General features: G+C 40.7%; 1 protein-coding gene across 1 annotated transcript in view; it reads right to left on the reverse strand.

Annotated features, from left to right (window-relative positions):
• LOC140196054 (neuronal vesicle trafficking-associated protein 1-like) overlaps window positions 1–20,799 on the reverse strand; it is a 118,597-nt gene that overhangs the window by 14,261 nt on the left and 83,537 nt on the right. Inside the window, exon 4 of the mRNA XM_072254762.1 lies at window positions 17,179–17,289. Coding sequence (XP_072110863.1) covers window positions 17,179–17,289 — 111 coding nt within the window. The remainder of the gene's footprint in view (window positions 1–17,178; window positions 17,290–20,799) is intronic.

Raw genomic sequence — 20,799 nt, forward strand, 5'->3', positions numbered from 1 at the left:
TTCACTCTACTTCACTCATCCCATCACTAAACTGTTCCCATAACTTATAGACTCACTTTCATGGACTCTTGATCTCATGTTCTCAATATTTATTGTTTATTTGTTTACTTAATTATTTTCTTTTTGTATTTGCAGTTTTTTGTCTTTTGCACATTGGTTGTTTGTCCGTCCTGTTGAGTGCAGTCTTTCATTGATTCTTTTGTGTTTCTTGCATTTACTATGATTGCTTGCAGGAAAATGAATCTCAGAGCTTATATATGGTGACATATATCTACTTTGATAATAAGTATACTTGAAAATTTGAAGTCTTGGTCTTCAGGTATTCTTTTTCTTAATGATGTATATTTTCTAAGGTTTCCTTGTGGGAACCGGGTTATATAGTAGAGACGGGCCCCATCCTCTTGGGTTCTTCAATTAAAAAATGAACTAAATAACCTCTGAATCTGCACAACTGTGCAGTGCAAGGCGTGAGCTGTGTATGTAATTTGATAACTGGGATTTGGGTCAGCATGACTTAGAAATGTTGAACAGTTTCCTGGTGAGTACGCTGCTCCAGCAGGGAGCTTGTTGGAGGTGAAGTGCATTGTAGATAAGGAAGAGAGTTGATCCTTGTTCCACACTGGGATTAGGTTTGTGGTAGACCTTTTGGTAAGCATCACAGCTTCTGTATACTAGATGCAAAATAGTAACAAATTTCTGAGAGAAGTCAAATTTGATCCGCATTTGCTTTAATCCCCCTCAATGAAAGAATGGCAGACTTATCTAAAGCCAAAACAGTCCATATAACAATGAGGAGCTCTTGCTTATACTTTTAGTCTTGTCATGTGATGAAGATCTTGACTATTGTACTTCATGATAAATGGATTTTGCACTCTAGTTCTGGGCAATGTTACTCGGCCACTAGAACTGGGGTTCAGGAGAGTCCTTACGCTGGCATACAGCAAAAAAATCCCACTGTAATTGCTTTAATTGGCTTTCTCTTTTAACAATCACACATACTGCAATGCTGATATCCTTATGGAATTCTTTCTAGATAAGGGTGATGTATTCACTCAGAACTACATCTTTGCTGTATGTTGATGGTCAAAAGAAATTCTGCTTCTTCCGGAGTCCTTGGTTTTTGATGATTCTTTTAATTACTTTCCATGACAGGAGTAGCCTCTTGCACTGCAATAATTAAAGCAGGTGTGGCCACTTCCTGAAAAGAATGCAGCTGTTGTTAGATCGATACACAAACCACCACCAACCACCCCAGCAGCAAGAGAAGTGCAGGAGATGCAAAAAAGTTCATTGCCAGCAAGCAATCTGTACTTTCAATAGTGACTACTCTAGCAGTGAATAAAAGGGAGGCAATTTATAACAGAGTGGCCACCTTCAGAAGGGCTCCTTTGAAGTCAAAGTGGTGCTGCTGGTCAGAAGGCTTTGATGAGCAAAAAGTAAGAATAAGGTAAGATTTTTCTTATCACTTTCCCTCCAAGTCCACTAGTTTATTAAAGGGGCAGTAATGTTAGTCACTGGAGAGATCAGCTCCTTCTGTTCAGGGAACAGTTTGGTGTCCCCAACAACCACATTTGCAGGAGGCATGTCTAAGTGCAGCTCCTCTTGGTCTGCATGGAATGGATGGAACCTGAACTCACTGAGGAGCTTTCAGGAGGCATAGAATATCATGTGTAGTTGCTTCAGGGAGGTGCACACACCAAAATGGTAGATGGGTGACCACCAAGTAGATAGGGTCAGAGTCTCTTGTGCCTATCCTGCTAGTAAGTATACCAGTTCTCTGGAGAGAGTAACAGCAGTGCCAGATCAATGACACCACATACTGTATGTTTCTACTATAAAGCATGGTAGGGTAAAGTTTAACTTGTAAAAGTAGTCAATGAGAGGCAGGGCTTTGCCTTTGATGGACTGGGCTGTCTCAGCTTTCTGTAGTTACTTCCATTCCTGAGCATTGTCTAATCAGCTCCAACTGATCTCTTTTAGCACTGATACTCCATAAATACCTCCTCCCACCTCTTTTCATTTCCTCCTTTGTGGATATTCCTTTGTTCCTTTTGCCCTTGTTTACCTAGTGAGTTCTACTTAAATGCTGTTGGTGTAAACAGCATACAAAGTATTTTTTTCTAAATTCCCCACTGAATTTAGCAGTAACCATTTTATATTTATGGCTGCAATCATCTTGCCTTTTCTAGCAAACTTGCTTTGTCCCGGAGCAGTGAATCTACTTGAATAATGCACTATCGGTTTCTTTGATTAGCTCATTCCAGACAGCTTCTGGATTGAATAAATACAAACTGCCTGTTGCTTCAATGCCATCAAGGCAGAACTGTGTAAAGAGGCACATATGGGTCTGTAAAATTGTAAGCAATTGTGATTTTAAAATACATTTTCAAAATATCAGAAATAATTATTAAAATATGTCATAGAGTAGGGGTCCCCAAAGACTACCATGACCATGAAGCTTTGCGCGGGCACCGGTGTGCGCATGCTACATGACATGCGCATGCGTGTACGTGCTGATTTTTTTTTTCTACAAATCGGTTTTGGCTTAATCTTCCCAATTTTGTTAAGTGAAACTACACTGTACATACATTATTTCTAATTTATATAGGCTGTGTATTTATCATATCATTCCTGCTTTTACTATATGTTAGTGTTATTTTAGGTTTTATGTGTTATTTGGAATGATTTGGTTGGCTATTTCAACAATGCGTGACAGGGAATGAGGAACGGTGCAGCTGACTCATATTGTTTCATATTGCCAAATCATATCGTTTCCTCGAGGCCCGGTAGCACATGCTTTGTGACCAAGTGGTTGGGGACCACTTTCAGATAGAGAACTTGTGCTAATGCACAATCCTCTAAGCAATCCCTTGGGCTTGAGGGTGACTGATTGCACACCAATTCTGAAGAGGCTGATGAGGCTATCGTGACATAGTGAAAAAGAGGCCCTTGACCAGAATGGGTGGCCGATATGGAAGATGGTATACTCCTCCCACTGTTTACTTCAAGTATCTGCAGGCTCCTCATGCAGTTCAAGCTACCAATGCTTCCCAAATTGGCCATCATAGACAAAGGATTTCCAAAAGTCAGTGGCAATGCTACACCTTTTGATGAAGACTTTGATATCATCTTGGTATAATTTCCTATGTCACCTAATAATATTCTCCCAAGGTAGAGCTCGGAATTTTTTTTTCTGGAACACTCTTTTTACTCATGCGAAAAGTGATGCATACCATTGAAGATGCACTGATTCAATAAGGACCTCCATGCCAGGGATGGAAGAAGATGCCGATATTCATTTGTTTATCTTCAGAATCAGATTTATTGGTATTGATGTAAGTTGTGAAATCTGTTGTTTCGTGGCAGCAGTACAATGTAGGCATAACAAATTGCTATTACTTACAATAAAAATAAATAGTGTGAAAGAGGCATAGCGAGTTAACGTTCATGCACTGTTCAGAAATCTGATAGGGGTAATGAGAAAGCAACATGTCCCAAATAATGAAGATCCATAATGATGGTTGCCACCTTTCTGAGGCACCTCCTTTGGAATGTGTCATCAATAGTGGGGAGGCATGTGCCCATGATAGAGCTGCTGAGTCTATGCTCTTCGAAACCTCTTACAATCCTATGTATTGGCATCTCCTCACCAGATGGTACAGCAACCAGTCAAAAAGCTCTCCATAATACATCTGTAAAAATTTACATCTTTGGTGACATACCAGTATATTTTGCAGAGGCAACAATGCTGGTACTTCCCTATTTGGGTTGATTACAGTAAGTGATTTACATCTCAGAAACGTTCAGAAGAGCAAGGATCAAAACTGCCTCACAAACAACGAGTCTGTGTGCCAGACCTAAGTTTTTATCTTCAAACATTTCTTCTCAGGCTCTCATAAGCCTTGCAATTATACTGAAGGCAATTCTGAATTTCATTGCTTTCACAGAGCAATGGCTCCCAAGTTTTGAAACATGTTTTGTGCTTTTCCAGGATATTATTAGGGATGGTATCTATCTGCAGGCTGAGAATAAACAGGGAAGACATAAAACAAGTACAGAACTTTTTCTACTTAGGAAGCTGGGTGACATCAGAAGGCAGGTGCGACATGGACATCAAAAGAAGAATAGGGATGGCAAAAGCCACCTTTACGAGAATGAAGAGTATACTGACCAATACTAAACTAGGCATGGCAACCTGCCTCAGAGTACTGAAATGTTACATTTATCCAGTTATGTTATATGGCTCAGAATGTTGGACAATATCTAGTAACATGAGGAAACGAATTGTAGCAGCAGAGATGTGGTTTTTGAGGAGGATGCAAAGAATATCATGGGCGAAACAAATATCTAACGAGGATGTCATGAACAGAGCAAACCCAAAAAGAGAAATAATGTATGAGATCATGAAAAGGCAATGTAACTTCATTGGACATGTGATTAGGAAAAAGGAGTTAGAATGCACAGTAATTATGGGAAAGATTGAATGGAAGAAAGCAAGAGGAAGACAAAGACAAATGACGATGGAGACAGCAGCCAGAGAACTTGAAATGAATACCAATGACTAGTCATAGTGATACTTTATTGATCTTGAGGGAAATTGGTTTTCGTTACAGTTGCACCAACCAAGAATAGGGTATAAATAAAGCAAAATAAAACCATAAATAAATAAATAGTAATATGTAAATGCCAGGAAATAAGTCCAGGACCAGCCTATTGGCTCAGGGTGTCTGACCCTCCAAGGGAGGAGTTGTAAAGTTTGATGGCCACAGGCAGGAATGACTTCCTATGACGCTCTGGGTTGCATCTCGGTGGAATGAGTCTCTGGCTGAATGTACTCCTGTGCCCAACTAGTACATTATGTAGTGGATGGGAGACATTATCCAAGATGGCATGCAACTTGGACAGCATCCTCTTTTCAGACAGCACCGTGAGAGAGTCCAATTCCATCCCCACAACATCACTGGCCTTATGGATGAGTTTGTTGATTCTGTTGGTGTCTGCTACCCTCAGCCTCCTGACCCAGCTCACAACAGCAAACATGATAGCACTGGCCACCATAGACTCGTAGAACATCCTCAGCATCGTCTGACAGATCTTAAAGGACCTCAGTCTCCTCAGGAAATAGAGACAGCTCTGACCTTTCTTGCAGACAGCCTCAGTATTCTTTGACCAGTCTAGTTTATTGTCAATTCATATCCCCAGGTATTTGTAATCCTCCTCCATGTCCACACTGACCCCCTGGATGGAAACAGGGGTCACCAGTGCCTTAGCCCTCCTCAGGTCCACCAGCTCCTTAGTCTTTTTCACATTAAGCTGCAGATAATTCTGCTCACACCATGTGACATTGATGCACTTAGACCATAAGACAAAGGAGCAGAAGTCAGCCATTCCGCCCATCGAGTCTGCTCCACCATTTTATCATGAGCTGATCCATTCTCCCATTTAGTCCCACTCTCCCACCTTCTCACCATAACCTTTGATACCCTGGCTACTCCGATACCTATCAATCTCTGCCTTAAATACACCCAATGATTTGACCTCCACCGCCACCTGTGGCAACAAATTCCATAGATTCAACACCCTCTGGCTAAAAAAATTTCTTTGCATCTCTATTCTGAATGGGCGCCCTTCAATCCTTAATTCATGCCCTCTTGTACTAGACTCCCCCATAGTGGGAAACAACTTTGCCACATCCACTCTGTCCATGCCTTTCATCATTCAAAATGTTTCTATGAGGTCCCCCCTCATTCTTCTAAACTCCAAGGAATACAGTCCAAGAGTGGACAAACACTCCTCATATATTAACCCTCTCATTCCTGGAATCATTCTAGTGAATCTTCTCTGTACCCTTTCCAACATCAGCACATTCTTTCTTAAACAAGGAACCCAAAACTGCCCACAGTACTCCAAGTGAGGTCTTACCAGCGCCTTATAGAGCCTCAACATCACATCCCTGCTCCTATACTCTATTCCTCTAGAAATGAATGCCAACATTGCATTCGCCTTCTTCACCACCAACTCAACCTGGAGGTTAACCTTAAGGGTATCCTGCAAGAGGACTCCCAAGTCCCATTGCATCTCAGAACTTTGAATTCTCCCCCCATTTAAATAATAGTCTGCCGTTTACTTCTTCTGCCAAAGTGCATAACCATACACTTTCCAACATTGTATTTCATTTGCCACTTCTTTGCCCATTCTTCCAATCTATCTAAGTCTCTCTGCAGACTCTCTGTTTTCTTAGCACTACCAGCCCCTCCACCTATCTTTGTATCATCAGCAAACTTAGGCACAAAGCCATCTATTCCATAATCCAAATCGTTGATGTGCAACGTAAAACGAAGCAGCCCCAATATGGACCCCTGTGGAACACCACTGGTAATAGGCAGCCAAACAGAATAGGATCCCTTTATTCCCACTCTCTGTTTCCTGCCAATCAGCCAACGCTCTATCCACGTATGTAACTTTCCCATAATTCCATAGGTTCTTATCTTGTTAAGCAGCCTCATGTGTGGCACCCTGTCAAAGGCCTTCTGAAAATCCAAATATACAACATCAACTGCACCTCCCTTGTCTAGCCTACTTGGAATTTCCTCAAGAAATTGTAATAGATTTGTCAGGCAGGATTTTCCTTTAAGGAAACCATGCTGAGTTCTGCCTATCTTGTCATATGCCTCCAGGTACTCCATAGCCTCATCCTTGACAGTCAACTCCAACAACTTCCCAACCACCAATGTCAAGCTAACAGGTCTATAATTTCCTTTTTGCTTCCCCACCCCCTTCTTAAATAGTGGAATGACGTTTGCAACCTTCCAGTCCTCGGGAACCATGCAAGAATCTATCGACTTTCGAAAGATCATTGCTAATGCTTCCACAATCTCCACAGCTACTTCCTTCAGAACACGCGGGTGCATTCCATCTGGTCCAGGAGATTTATCTACCTTTAGACTATTCAGCTTCCTGAGTACTTTCTCTGTCGTAATTGTGACTGCGCACACTTCTCTTCCCTGCCACCCTTGAGTGTCTGGTGTACTGCTGATGTCTTCCTCAGTGAAGACTGATGCAAAATACTCGTTCAGTTCCTCTGCCATCTCCTTATCTCCCATTACAATTTCTCCAGTATCATTTTCTATCGGTCCTATATCTACTCTCACCTGTCTTTTACTCTTTATATACTTGAAAAAGCTTTTAGTATCCTCTTTGATATTATTTGCTAGCTTCCTTTCATAGTTCATCTTTTCCCTCTTAATGACCTTCTTAGTTTCCTTTTGTAAGCTTTTAAAAGCTTCCCAATCCTCTGTCTTCCCACTAATTTTTGTTTCCTGGTATGCCCTCTTCTTTGCTTTAATTTTGGCTTTAATTTCTCTTGTCAGCCACAGTTGCATCCTTTTTCCATTCAAAAATGTCTTCTTTTTTGGAATATATCTGTCTTGCACCTTCCTGACTTCTCACATAAACTCCAGCCACTGCTGCTCTGCCGTCCTTCCCGCCAGTATCCCCTTCCAGTCAACTTTGGCCACTTCCTCTCTCATGCCACTGTAATTTCCTTTACTCCACTGAAATACCGACACATCGGATTTCGGCTTCTCTTTTTCAAATTTCACAGTGAACTCAATCATGTTACGATCACTGCCTCCTAAGGGTTCCTTCACCTCAATCTCTCTAATCACCTCCGGTTCATTACACAATACCCAATCCAGTACGCCGATCCCCTAGTGGGCTCAATAACAAGCAGTTCTAAAAAGCAATCTCACAGACATTCTACAAATTTTCTCTCTTGAGGTCCAGTGCCGACCTGATTTTCCCAATCCACTCGCATGTTAAAATCCCTCACAATTATCATAACACTGCCCTTCTGACAAGCCTTTTCTATCTCCTGTTGTAATTTGTAGTCCACATCCCTGCAGCTGTTTGGAGGCCTGTATATAACTGCCATCAGGGTCCTTTTACCCCTGCGATTTCTTAGCTCGACCCTTAAAGATTCTGCACCTTCCAATCCTATGTCACCTCTTTCTAATGATTTAATATCATTTCTTACCAATAAAGCCACACCTCCCCCTCTGCCTACCTGCCTATCCTTCCAATACGCCGTGTATCCTTGGACGTTCAGCTCCCAGAGACATGCATCCTTTAGCCACATCTCAGTGATGGCCACAATATCAACCTGCCAATCTGTAGCTGTACGACAAGATCATCCACCTTATTCCTTATGCTGCGTGCATTTAAGTATAACACCTTAAGACCTGTATTTGGTACTTTTTGCTTTGATTGCACTGCAACTCATCCCAATGGCTGCAAATTTGCCCCATCACCTGCTTGTCTTTCCTGACATCTTTACTGCTCACTATCTTAGCTTTACTTCTGTTTTCCCCTTCCTCCGCTCTATCACTCCGGTACCCATCCCCCTGCCAAATTAGTTTAAACCCTCTCTAACAGCTCTATTAAACCTTCCGGCCAGGATATTGGTCCCCTTCGGGTTCAGGTGTAACCCGTCCATTTTGAACAGGTCATACTTCCCCCAAAAGAGATCCCAATGATCCAAGATTCTGAAGCCCTGCCCCCTGCACCAGTCTCTCAGCCACACATTCATCTGCCTGATCCTACTATTCTTGCCCTCGCTAGCACGTGGCACAGGTAGCAATCCCGAGATTACTACCCTGGAGGTCCTGCTTCTCAGGTTCCTTCCTAACTCCTGGAAATCTCTCTTCAGGACCTCCTCCCTTCTCCTATCTATGTCATTGGTACCAACATGTACCAAGACAACTGGCTGCTCATACTCTCCCTTCAGAATATTCTGGACCTGATCCGAGTCATCCCATACCCTGGCACCTGGGAGGCAACACACTTGACCCGAAACAGGAGTGTGTGGGCCATGGCAGTCAAAGCTCAAACTGGGCATGGCACCTGATGATGATGATGTGCAATGGGGACAAGTTAAGGATCTTGGTTCTGAAAAGGTCCTTTCTTAAGTGCCCTTTGGTGAACAAATCCATGATTAACTAGGGTTTGGTTTCTTTACAGACACTAAGCAAGAGCATTTGTTTATTACAGTTCATTAGCTAAGGTTGAGATGAACTTGGCTCTGCAATGGATGTGACATAGTTTGAAAACTCTTAATTTATCTTGTGGATTAGCTCCATGCAAGCAGGAACCTTAATGGAGATGTGACAGATGGTAAGATATTAGCTTTATTTGGCACATGTACATCGAAATATACAGTGAAATGTGTCATTTGTGTCAATGACCAACACAGTATAAATATGTGCTGGGGCAGCTCCCTAGTATTGTCAAGCTTCCAGCATAACATCGCATGCCCACAACTTACTAACCTAACCTATATGTCCATGAAGTGTGGGAGAAATCCAGAGCACCCAGATGAAATCCACATGGTCACAGAGAGAACATACAAGCTTCTTACAGACAGTGGCTGAAATTGAACTCCCATCACTGGCACTGTAATAGCATTACGCTAACAGGTACAGTACTGTGCTGCCCACATTATTAAAACATCCATCTGAACATAATGTTATAGACTCACTGGTGACTATCTAAGTGTGATCCAACTCTAGTAAGCCCCTTTAGCAGTGAACTTCCCCCCTCCCCTTGCCTAACATAGTATTCAGACGTCCTCATGTTCACCCTGGTCCACACCCCTCCAATCCCACAGGCCCCAACTGACATCATTGTCCATGCTCCAGCCCACCTCAGTCACAATCCTCTAAATAAATATTGACTCTACTGATGCCTTCCAGTGCATGGTTTATGTCCATATGTCAAATTAACTGTATGCCAATGATATCTCAATATTACAATCGGATCACACAATAAATAAAATGGATAAATTAAATATAGTCAAATAAAGACACTAAACTGAGTTCAAATTTATCAAATTGAAACAACAATCCAAAAACAGGTGAAGTCTGCAGCAAATCTCTAAAGCCAGTAATGACTCTATATGACTACTATTTCCTTTCACTTGCTTGTGTTTTGCAGTTGGATGTTTTATTGCTGAGACTTGCAGATATTTGAGATTTTTTTACATCAACTGACTTTAACGTAGGTTACGATTTTTAACGAAGCCTGCTAATTGTGCTGAGTCATCCAAAATGCTAATACAGATGAGATGGTTTTATTGGCAACTCAATGGCTTGTTGCACTTTTAATAGTGCATTACGCTAATGAAAAGGAGAATATTTTCTATTAAGTTTACTGAGGCAGTGAAATTTCATTTTGGTAAGAAAGATAATTGTGAGTAAGACTCAAAGCCATCAATAAAAAATTTAATGCTACTATATTTTGTCCTCAGTGGATAGCTAAAACAAGCATTAGTCCCTTGGCTATTGAAATTCTTCCTTGCCAACAAATTAACCAAGCTAACATTGTGAGCAAACAACTAGGATTTTATTCCCTTGTATCATGCTTCCAAATGCAAATGATTCAACCTACATTTCAGACATGAAAACACACTTTAAAATGAGTTCTAGATGGACAGTCTACAATATCCCCAGGGTATAGTTGATATTCACCAACAACCGGCGTCAGTTTCTATACAGACATGGAATAATACAAAATGCCTTTTATGGCAGAAACAGTAACTGCTATTTGTACAAAGTATGAACTTTTGGTCTTTCACCTTCAGGCAAACTACTCAATATGTTCTGTGGCTCAAATAGGACTTGCATCTCCTGTCATGTCACATAGATAAATGTGTTGAAGATCAACAAATAGGCAGATTGCCAGCAAGACGGATCACATTGAAATACAAAAATCTGAATTACAAGGGGAGGTTGCGTTGATTAGACCTTTATTTCCTGGAACGTAGCACATTGAAGGGTGATCTGACAGAGGTGTATAAGATTATGAGGGGGCTTACACAGGGTAAAAGCACATAGTTCTCTTCCCCAGAGGAGTTCTAAAACAAGAGGGCATAGATTTAAGATCAGAGGTGAGAGATTTAAATAGGATATCGGGCAGGTGTTCACACAAAGGGTGGTGTGTCTTTGGAATGAGCTGCCAGAAATAGTGGTTGAAACAGGCACATTAACAACAGTTAAAAGCCATCTAGATAAGTACATGGAAAGGAGAAGTTTAGAGGGCTACGAGCCAGGTGGGACTAGCTAACTGGTGAATGCAGTCAGCATGGTTTGAGCCCAAGGGCCTGTTTCCTTGCTGAATATCTCTGTGACAAGTTCAATGATGTGATTGAACTGAAGAGTATGTATAGGAATCCTGACACAGGGTCTCAACCTGAAATGTCAGTAATCTATTGCTTCCACAAATAGTGCCTGAGCCACAAAGTTCCTTCAGCTGTTTAGTTTTTTCACTCCAGATCCCATTATCTGCAGTCTCTTGTATCTGCAGGGATTCACCTGGGCTGGAAAATTAATGCGTTGAAGAAGGACCTATTTCCTTTACATGAGGTATTGAAAATCAAGAGGCAAAGAGGGGAAATTAAAATACTTTCAAGCCAGGGGCTGGTAGGGATTTGAAATTATCGAATGGTAGCACAGCATATGTCTAAAATAAAGGCATCCGTTAGTCTTGCGAGACCATGGACCTGCACCTAGAAGTCTTCACTCTCCAGGGCACAGGCCCGGGCAAGGTTGTATGGAAGACCAGCAGTTGCCCATGCTGCAAGTCTCCCCTCTCCACGACACCAATGTTGTCCAAGGGAAGGGCATTAGGACCCATACAGCTTGGCACCAGCGTCGTCACAGAGCTATGTGTGATTAAGTGCCTTGCTCAAGGACACAACATGTTCCCTCAGCTGTGGCTCGAACTCACGACCTTCAGGTCGCTAGTCCAATGCCTTAACCACTTGGCCACATGCCCACACAGCATATGTCTAAAAAGTGGCTTAAAGTATACTTGAAAACCATGACCTGGAGGGATGTGGATCAAGTGCTGAAAGATACTTAAAGTGGGTAGCTCTTTTTAATACAACTGGATATATTAGCAATGTAAAGGTTTAGAAGAGTAATGCACAGGAATAGACCCTTCAACCCATTATGTCCATACTGAAAATTATGCCAATCCTAGCTAACCTCATCTGGCTGCAAATGGTCAACATCCTTCCATTCCTTGCCAGTTCAAGTGCCTGTCTCAATACTTATTAAACAATGTGATCATATTTACTTCCAGCACTTCCCTAGGTGGCACATTCCTGGCTCTTAACCACTCTATGTGTATAAAAAAACTTGCCTCCTAAATCTCCTGTGAACTCTTCCCCCTCTCTTCTTAAAACTATATTCTTAGTATTTGACATTTCCACCCTAGGAAAAAGATTGAGAATCTACCCCATCTCTACTTCTCATAATTTTATATACATTTATCAGGTTGTGCTTCCTCCAGAGTAAACAATCCAGGCTCGATCAATTTCACCTCATAGCTAATACACTCAGATCCAGGCAAAAAACCAGTGAACTACTTCTGCACCTTCTCCAAAGTCTGTACATGCTTCCTGTTACACACTGATCAGAACGGAACACAAAACTTCAAATCTTCTTTTGGTTCCAGTTTCTGCATTGTCAGGAAAAGTCAGACTGGTTGTGGGATTGAGAAGAGACTGGGAGGCCCTGATGGACCTGGGGAAAGCCATAAACATATGCTAATAAATAATACAATAGAAAATGTGTTGCTAAGCTGTACTCAGATGGTGGTACTAAGTAGAAGCAGCTACAGTGCCTATAAAAAGTATTCACCCACCCCCTTGGAAGTTTTCATGTTTTATTATTTTACAATATTGAATCACAGTGGATTTAATTTGGTTTTTTTTTGCCACTGATCAACAGAAAAAGACTCTCGTGTCAAAGTGAAAACAGATCTCTACAAACTGATCTAAATTAATTACAAATATAAAATACAAAATATTTGATTGCATAAATATTCAAACCCTTTAACATGACACACCAAATCATCACTGGTGCAGCCAATTGGCTTAAAAGTCACATAATTAATTAAACAGAGATCACCGTGGACAGTCAAGGTGTTTCAATTGATTGTAGTAAAAATACACCTGTATCTGGAAGGTCCAACTGCTGGTGAATCAGTATGCTGGCAAAAACTACACCATGAAGACGAAAGAATACTCCAAGCAACTCCGCGAAAAGGTTATTGAAAAGCAAAAGTCAGCAGATGGATAATAGAAAATTTCTAAGTCACTGAATAATCCTTGAAGTACAGTTAAGTCAATCAGGAAATGGAAAGAATATGGCACAACTGTAAATCTGCCTAGAGCAGGCCGTCCTCATAAACTGAGTGACCGTGCAAGAAGGGGACTAGTGAGGGAGGCCACCAAGAGACCCATGAAAATTCTGGAGGAGTTACAAGCCTCAGTGGCTGAGATGGGAGAGACTGCACATACTTTTTCTTTTTGCTTTTCCTTTGCCACTCATGAAAAAAAACTTGCACGAAATCTCGGCTAGAGTTTGCCAGAATGCATGTGGGAGACTCTGAAGTCAGCTGGAAGAAGGTTCTATGGTCTTATGAAACTAATATTGAGCTTTTTGGCCAGACTAAATGCTATGTTTGGCATTTGCCAAACATTGCACACCATCAAAAATACACCATCCCTACCGTGAAGCATGGTGGTGGTTGCAGCATGCTGTGGGGATGCTTCACTGCATCAGGCCCTGAAAGGCTTATGAAGATTAGACAGTAAAATGAAATGCAGCAAAATACAGGGAAATACTGGAGGAAAACCTGATGCAGTCTGCAAGACAACAGTGACTTAGGAGAAGATTTGTTTTCCAGCCAGACAATGACCCCAAGCGTAAAGCTAAAGCTACACAGTAATGGCTAAAAAGGCAACAAAGTTAATGTCTGGAGTGACGAATTCAGAGTACAGACCTCAATTCAATTGAGAATTGGTGGCTGGACTTGAAAAGGGTTGTTCACTCATGATTCCCATGCAATCTGACAGAGCTTGAGCAGTTTTGTAAAGAAGAAAGGGGAAAAATTGCAGTGTTCAGGTGTGCAAAGCTGATAAGAGACTTATCCACACAAACTCAAGGCTGTAGTTGCTGCCAAAGGTGCATCTACTAAATACTAACTTGAAGAGGGTGAATACTTGTGCAATTAATTATTTTGTGCTTTATATTTGTAATTCATTTAGATCACTTTGTAGAGATCTGTTTTCACTTTGACACAAAAGAGTCTTTTTCTGTTGATCAGTGTCAATAAAAGCCAAATTATATCCACTGTGGTTCAATGTAGTAAAACAATAAAACATGAAAACTTCCAAGGGATTTGAATACTTTTTGTAGGCACTGTACATTTGGGAGTAATGAAGATGAATAATAGGTGAGCACATAAGTAAGAGGGAAAGAACCACAGGGAACATAAACCACAATGTCCTACTGATCAAAATGGTTTATCTCTGTTATGTATGTATTTTGTAACTAGTTCTCTGTTAACCCACTTGAATCTTGACATTGATGGTTATCACCCTTATAGGCTCCAGAGTTTCAATAGATTATTGCACCAATTATATCTGCATAATTTGGCTATTGTTGCACGTCTGGTTAAATTAATTAATACACATTCCCGTTGGTATGCAGTCAATGGCGGCACAAGAATGCTCTTGTAACTTCCATCTGATCAATCAAGGATAATCTGGTCCATGATGTATATTTTAACTCGTACCAGTACAACTGTTAATTCTTAGTTACAATACCAAATGGTTTTGGAGACAGACAAATGAGATGGATGGTGTGCAGTAAAGGAATATAACCAGCAGCTTTAATTTGTGGCGTGATACCTGCCAGGAGATTAAGCCCAATCGTGCTACACAATCCCTGTGTAATTTGTCGAAACAAATAGACAGTGTCATATCTTCTCAGCAGTGATGTTTATCCTACCCAGCAAGCTGAACTAAAACTTACTTTTAAAAACTGGCAGCAGCTGCTATTCACCAGGCAAGTAGCTAAGCATAGCATTTCACTAGGATACAGATGGTCCATCAAACTGACATCAAAGTTAGTTAAAGTGCAATACCCCTTGGAAGGAGATGCCTATGGTTCCATTTAAAAGTCAATTTTCCTATCTGTACATTTGCAGTTATTAAATTAAAAATTAGATGGTGACCATTTAACAACTAGATCATCTATTCCCCATATTGATTGTACCTAAAAAACCCATTTCAAATGAATAGAAAAGAAGCCACATTGCCATAATCAGCAGGTTAGACCAATCATACAGCAACTCAATTGAAAATAATTTTAAATACTATTTTCATTACCGATGGACCAACACAAGTCAGCATGCATCGAAACAGGAGTAAAATATAATGAGTGAAGTATAAAGAAAGACATCTAGTTAACATTTTAAACCCATCTGTCTATCCAAATGGATACAAGATCCCACAGCATTTTTAAAGTGAAGTGTACTGGTGAATACTTCTTTATCAATTAACACTAGCAGTCAAATTAATCAGTTATTTCTGATACATAGGCTCAGATAATTTTAACGCTAACACTATTTCTCTTTCCACAGCCTCTATTTGATATGCTGAGTGCTTCCTTCCAGTTCTTTGTTTTTTTTAATATATCGTAGATTTCTGGCATCTACAGTTTATTTGATTCTCAGTTAATTTGTATTCCTATTTTATGAAATGCAACAGTACTTTCTATGAAGCAGTGATTGCACTTCAATGATAGGCAGAGTATGAAGTGTTCTGGGCTGTCAGGGGGTTGACAAAGCAAGCTCTTCTATCCCTGGCATTTTGAACAGTTGAACAGTAGTAAGAAAGGTCAATGAAAATGCCTGTCTGAAATAGAAGCTGTATTTCTGCTCAGTATAGTAAAACCTGCAAATATGGTGATTACCAAAAGCAACCTGCAGACTTTCCACACCACATTCACTGTCAAAATGTCCAAGCCAAGAACATATGAAAGAGGACTGACTGCTAATATTAACATCTGGAACAGTGGAAGATATTTCACCATTCCTGAATTAAGGAACAATCAGATTTATAGTCCTTACTGTAGTCTTATATGCAGTTTTCTAATACATATTTACAAATTTATGGGGAAAGATGAGATATGGTTCAGGCTGGATTCACTTCGACTGTGGCTATTATTATTGCGCCAACTGGTACAACCCCTTAGGCAAACCACTGGTAGAAATCTGGCACCCTTGGAACCATATCCCAACTTGCAGTTAATAGTTTAATGACAGAATTGGTGAGCTATTCTTAACATAGCAAAATATATTTAACAATAAATACTATATTAAAGATGTTTTATTCATAGTAAACACACAGTAAATGATTATAATGCTTCACAGGCACGTATTTCGAGAAAAATTTCTAAGGAATTAAAGGAGGTCAATGTTAAAAGGAAATCATTAAAAAGAAAGGGAGTGGTCAAGAACTTGAAAGGACTTTCAAAGCCTCTGGTCTAGAAAGCTGAAGTTACGATAGGTAAAGAACATACAAGGGCCAGAATAAATGGAATTTGATGTTCAGAGTTGGGACAAGGCAAAAAAATCTATAGACATTTTTAAAAAATTATAAAGTGTTGGACCACTGAGCTGGATGTTCGGCAACTACAAGAGACACAGACTTTATATCTAGGAACGTGCTGTCAATACCTCCAGTTAATGTTTTTTTGGGTGTTTTCCCCCTAGCCATCAGACTGTGGTTTTGTATTGCCATGTGCTCTTCTTTGTTTTCATGCCCCACGTGCTCCTGCTCTACTTTGGACCCTGTATTACAGAGTACTCTGCCTCTCACCTATTTTTCATTATTACCTGTTTTGCTGCCACTTCTGTCTTATTGTGCTCCACCTATCATCTGCCTCTCTGTTTATTGCTCAGTGTATTTCAGTCCTGTGTTTTCACCTGTTTGTTGCCAGATTGTGCCAGTGAGTTTTCCTGAGCCTTTCGAGCATTCGTATCTGAACTCTGTCCGTCCGAATATCAACTCTGCCTGTTTCCCGATTCTGGTTTTTGATTTCTCTGGAATTTTTGATCTCTGCCTGAATTTTGACACTGACTTCGTTGCCCCGCTGCATTTGCTACTCAGTAAATATCACGGTGCGCACAGTACTTGGTCTGCGATTGGGTCCCTGCTTCAGCACCTTGACATGTACTTGCATTGAAATTTGGATTAATCTCATTAATGTGTTTTTTTTATATTAGGAACAGTCTCACATTATCGTTAAGTCTAAGAAAAATTCTCACCTTGAAGACAAATCCATCTGGGCAGCTGTGCTCATATTTGTAAGCTTTGTAAACTACCAGGAACACTATGCATGTGAGAAATGCCAATGCAAAGAGAATGAGAACTGTAACCTGCAAAAGAAGAATTGGGACAGTATTATTTTTAAGCAAATCACATGCAGTTGCATTTGATTTCAGGCTCCTAATCTTAAGTAGAGAAATTATGCTTTGAAATTTACCCTTTACTGTATGTTACTGAAATGACAGATTGCTAAACTGAACATCTATTAATCAAAGTCAATAATGAGCAGAAAAGTGTGAGGAAAATGGAGCTAATCATATTTCATCACATAATCCCTTTTTCAATGTTGCATTCAGTCAAGAACTGGTTACAATGGAGAATGTAATAATAAATTACTTCTATTAAAATAAACTAATAATTTACCAGTTGTTAATCTCCCAATATACATTGACGATGGGCCCAAAGCCATTTGGAGGCAAACAACTTGTTCACCAGAGGACACCATAAACATAATGGCAAATATTATACTCCAGGTACAGAATGAGCACACCACATTGGACCCTTCAGCAACAGTTTATTTTTCACCTCAATAACATAATGCACTGAAAATGCAAACACGAGGAAATCTGCAGATGCTGGAATTTCAAGCAATGCCCCACCCAACCCTTGTACCCCATCCATTACTTATTTATATACACACATTCTTTTTTCTCTCTCTCCTTTTTCTCCCTCTGTCCCCCTCACTATACCCCTTGCCCAACCTCCAGGTTCCCCCCCCACCCCTTTTCCTTCTCCCTGGGCCTCCTGTCCCATGATCCGCTCATATCCCTTTTACCAATCACCTGTCCAGCTCTTGGCTCCATCCCTCCCCCTCCTGTCTTGTCCTATCGTTTTAGATCTCCCCCCTCCCCCTCCCACTTTCAAATCTCTTACTAGCTCTTCTTTCAGTTAGTCCTGACGAAGGGTCTTGGCCCGAAACATCGACTGTACCTCTTCCTAGAGATGCTGCCTGGCCTGCTGCGTTCACCAGCAACTTTTATGTGTGATGCTCTGAAAATGTTATTCTTAATATGATTAACCAATCCCCTAACAGAGCAAGACATAATTACAATACTTAGAGAATTCCATTAAAACTGAATTGAGAAGGACATTTCAAGGTAGTACAAAGAACATCAAATGATTGTTGATAATACAAATGTGCAATTTTTTGTTGCTGCTAACCTTTCTATGCTTCAAACAAACCAGGGTAATTGACTGTGAAATTATTCATATGGTTGAAATCTTTGTTCAGTGTTGTGTGCAAATGCATGCCTCGCTTTCAAATGATAGTTAGGTCCATTAGATCCAACATCTGGGTACTAATTCATAATTTACTTGACCCAATGGATTACATGGTTAACGAAGCCTGCTACAAACTCAATAAATATTAATAGATGTTGTAAAAGATGAGAAAATCAATTTACGACAAATATTTAAACAGTTAAAAGTAACCATCTTTAATAGAAAGTTCAGACTTAAAGTTAGAATTTAATAAGCTGATCAATTTGGTGTTTAACATTACAGGCAATAAAGAATTGATTACAAAAGCTTTTCAGGTCATTCTGTCACATCAAACCTTACCCATAACATTTTGACTGTGGACATCAGGAAGGGCAAGTCCGGAGAATATGCAAGTCCTCAATGAGGGTTAAAGGTGTAAAGGGTGAAAAGCTTCAAGTTCCTGATTGTTAATATCCTTCACTAAGGACATTGGTGCGTATTTGTCCGACTAATCTGGAAAGTAGCGCAGCAGAACCTACCTGGAGGCTGCAGAACCAAACATATTCAGGGATTGACTAGTGATATCAAGCAAAGTTATGATGAGTATGTCAACTTATATGACCAAGACCTGTTTGGTCAAGACACAATTGAAATGGGAGAGTCAGCTCTATCCCTACTGAGCCAAGAGAGACAACTGCGTTGGCAAGAACTGACAGAAAACACAGACAATGACCAAGAACAGTAAGAAGGCATAGGCAACTGTTCGGAAACTCAACTCAGACAAAAGAACACCACAAAGAATTGCTGCCTTAACACCCAATCAGGTTGCTCACAAACTAATACTAAATGGTCGACCAAATAACAAGGAATGGAGGCAAAAGAAAAAGCAACATCAGGAGATGGAGTCAGCTCTCTCAAACAGGAATAACAACCTCCCACCTCTCACCCTAGAAGAATTAAAGGATGAAGTATCTAAGCTAAAATCCAACAAAGCTGCTGGCATAGATGGGATTCTTAATGAATTCCTTAAACACCTTGGACCTAAAGCACTCCACTGGCTTCTGTCCCTTTTTAACTGTTGCCTAAAGTAAAGGCATCCGTTAGTCTTGCGAGACCATGGACCTGCGCCTGGAAAGTCTTCACTTTCCAGGGCGCAGGCCTGGACAAGGTTATATGGAAGACCAGCAGCTGCCCATGCTGCAAGTCTCCCCTCTCCACGACACCAATGTTGTCCAAGGGAAGGGCATTAGGACCCATACAGTTTGGCACCAGTGTCGTCACAGAGCAATGTGTGATTAAGTGCCTTGCTCAAGGACACAACACGTTGCCTCGGCTGGGGCTCGAACCCATGACCTTCAGATTGCTAGTCCAATGCCTTAACCACTTGGCCACGTGCCCACACTGTTGCCTAAGATCATTAAAAATACACAAAAAGTGGAAAAGAGCCAAAGTTGTTGCTCTCCTAAAACCCAATAAAGACCCCAACATTCCCAAAAATTACTGACAGATTTCCTTGCTCTGCACCCTCTATAAACCCTACAAGAGACTCATACTGAAAAGAATATCCCACTTAGTCGAAGATCTCCTAACACCAGAAAAAGCCGTGTTCAGGCCAGGCCGCTCTTTCTGTGGTCAAGTCCTGAACTTAAGCCAGTATATTGAGGATGGCTTTGAAATGCAATAAATTACAGGGGCAGTATTCATTGACTTAACAGCAGCATACGACACTGTGAATCACAGAGGCCTTCTACTGTAATTATCTAAGATGTTAAAGAATGAAACCACAGACAAAGTAATAAGAAGCCTCCCAGAAAATCACAGATTTTATGTAGAAATGAATGGAATTAAGAGTAGGTGGCGTCCACAAAAGAACGAACTACCACAGGGATCAGTCCTGGCACCTCTACTATTTAACGTTTACACAAATGACCAACCAACCTTTTCTAACACACGCAGGTTTATCTGTGCAGATGACCTATGCATAGCAACACAAGCTAACTCCTTCCAAGAAGTTGAAATACGACATACAGCAGTCCTCGAAGCAATGAAGTAGTATTATGAAAAATAGTCTCTGAACCCAAATCCATCAAAAACCCAAGTGTGTGCATTTCACCTGAGGAATCAAGAAGCAGCTCGGAAACTCAAGATCTTCGGGTGTGGGAAGGAGCTCGAACACCATCCGACTCCAATTTACCTGAGTGTGACACTGGATAGGACGCTCTCATTTGCCACCTACATCCAAAATCTCCAAGGGAAAGTTGGCTCTTGCATTTCTCTCTTGAAAAAATTAGCAAGCATGAAATGGGAAGCTAATGCTCACACACTTAGATCAACTTCCCTAGCACTCTGCTATGCACCTG

This window comes from Mobula birostris, chromosome 4, assembly GCF_030028105.1.
Source record: "Mobula birostris isolate sMobBir1 chromosome 4, sMobBir1.hap1, whole genome shotgun sequence".
NCBI lineage: Eukaryota > Metazoa > Chordata > Chondrichthyes > Myliobatiformes > Myliobatidae > Mobula > Mobula birostris.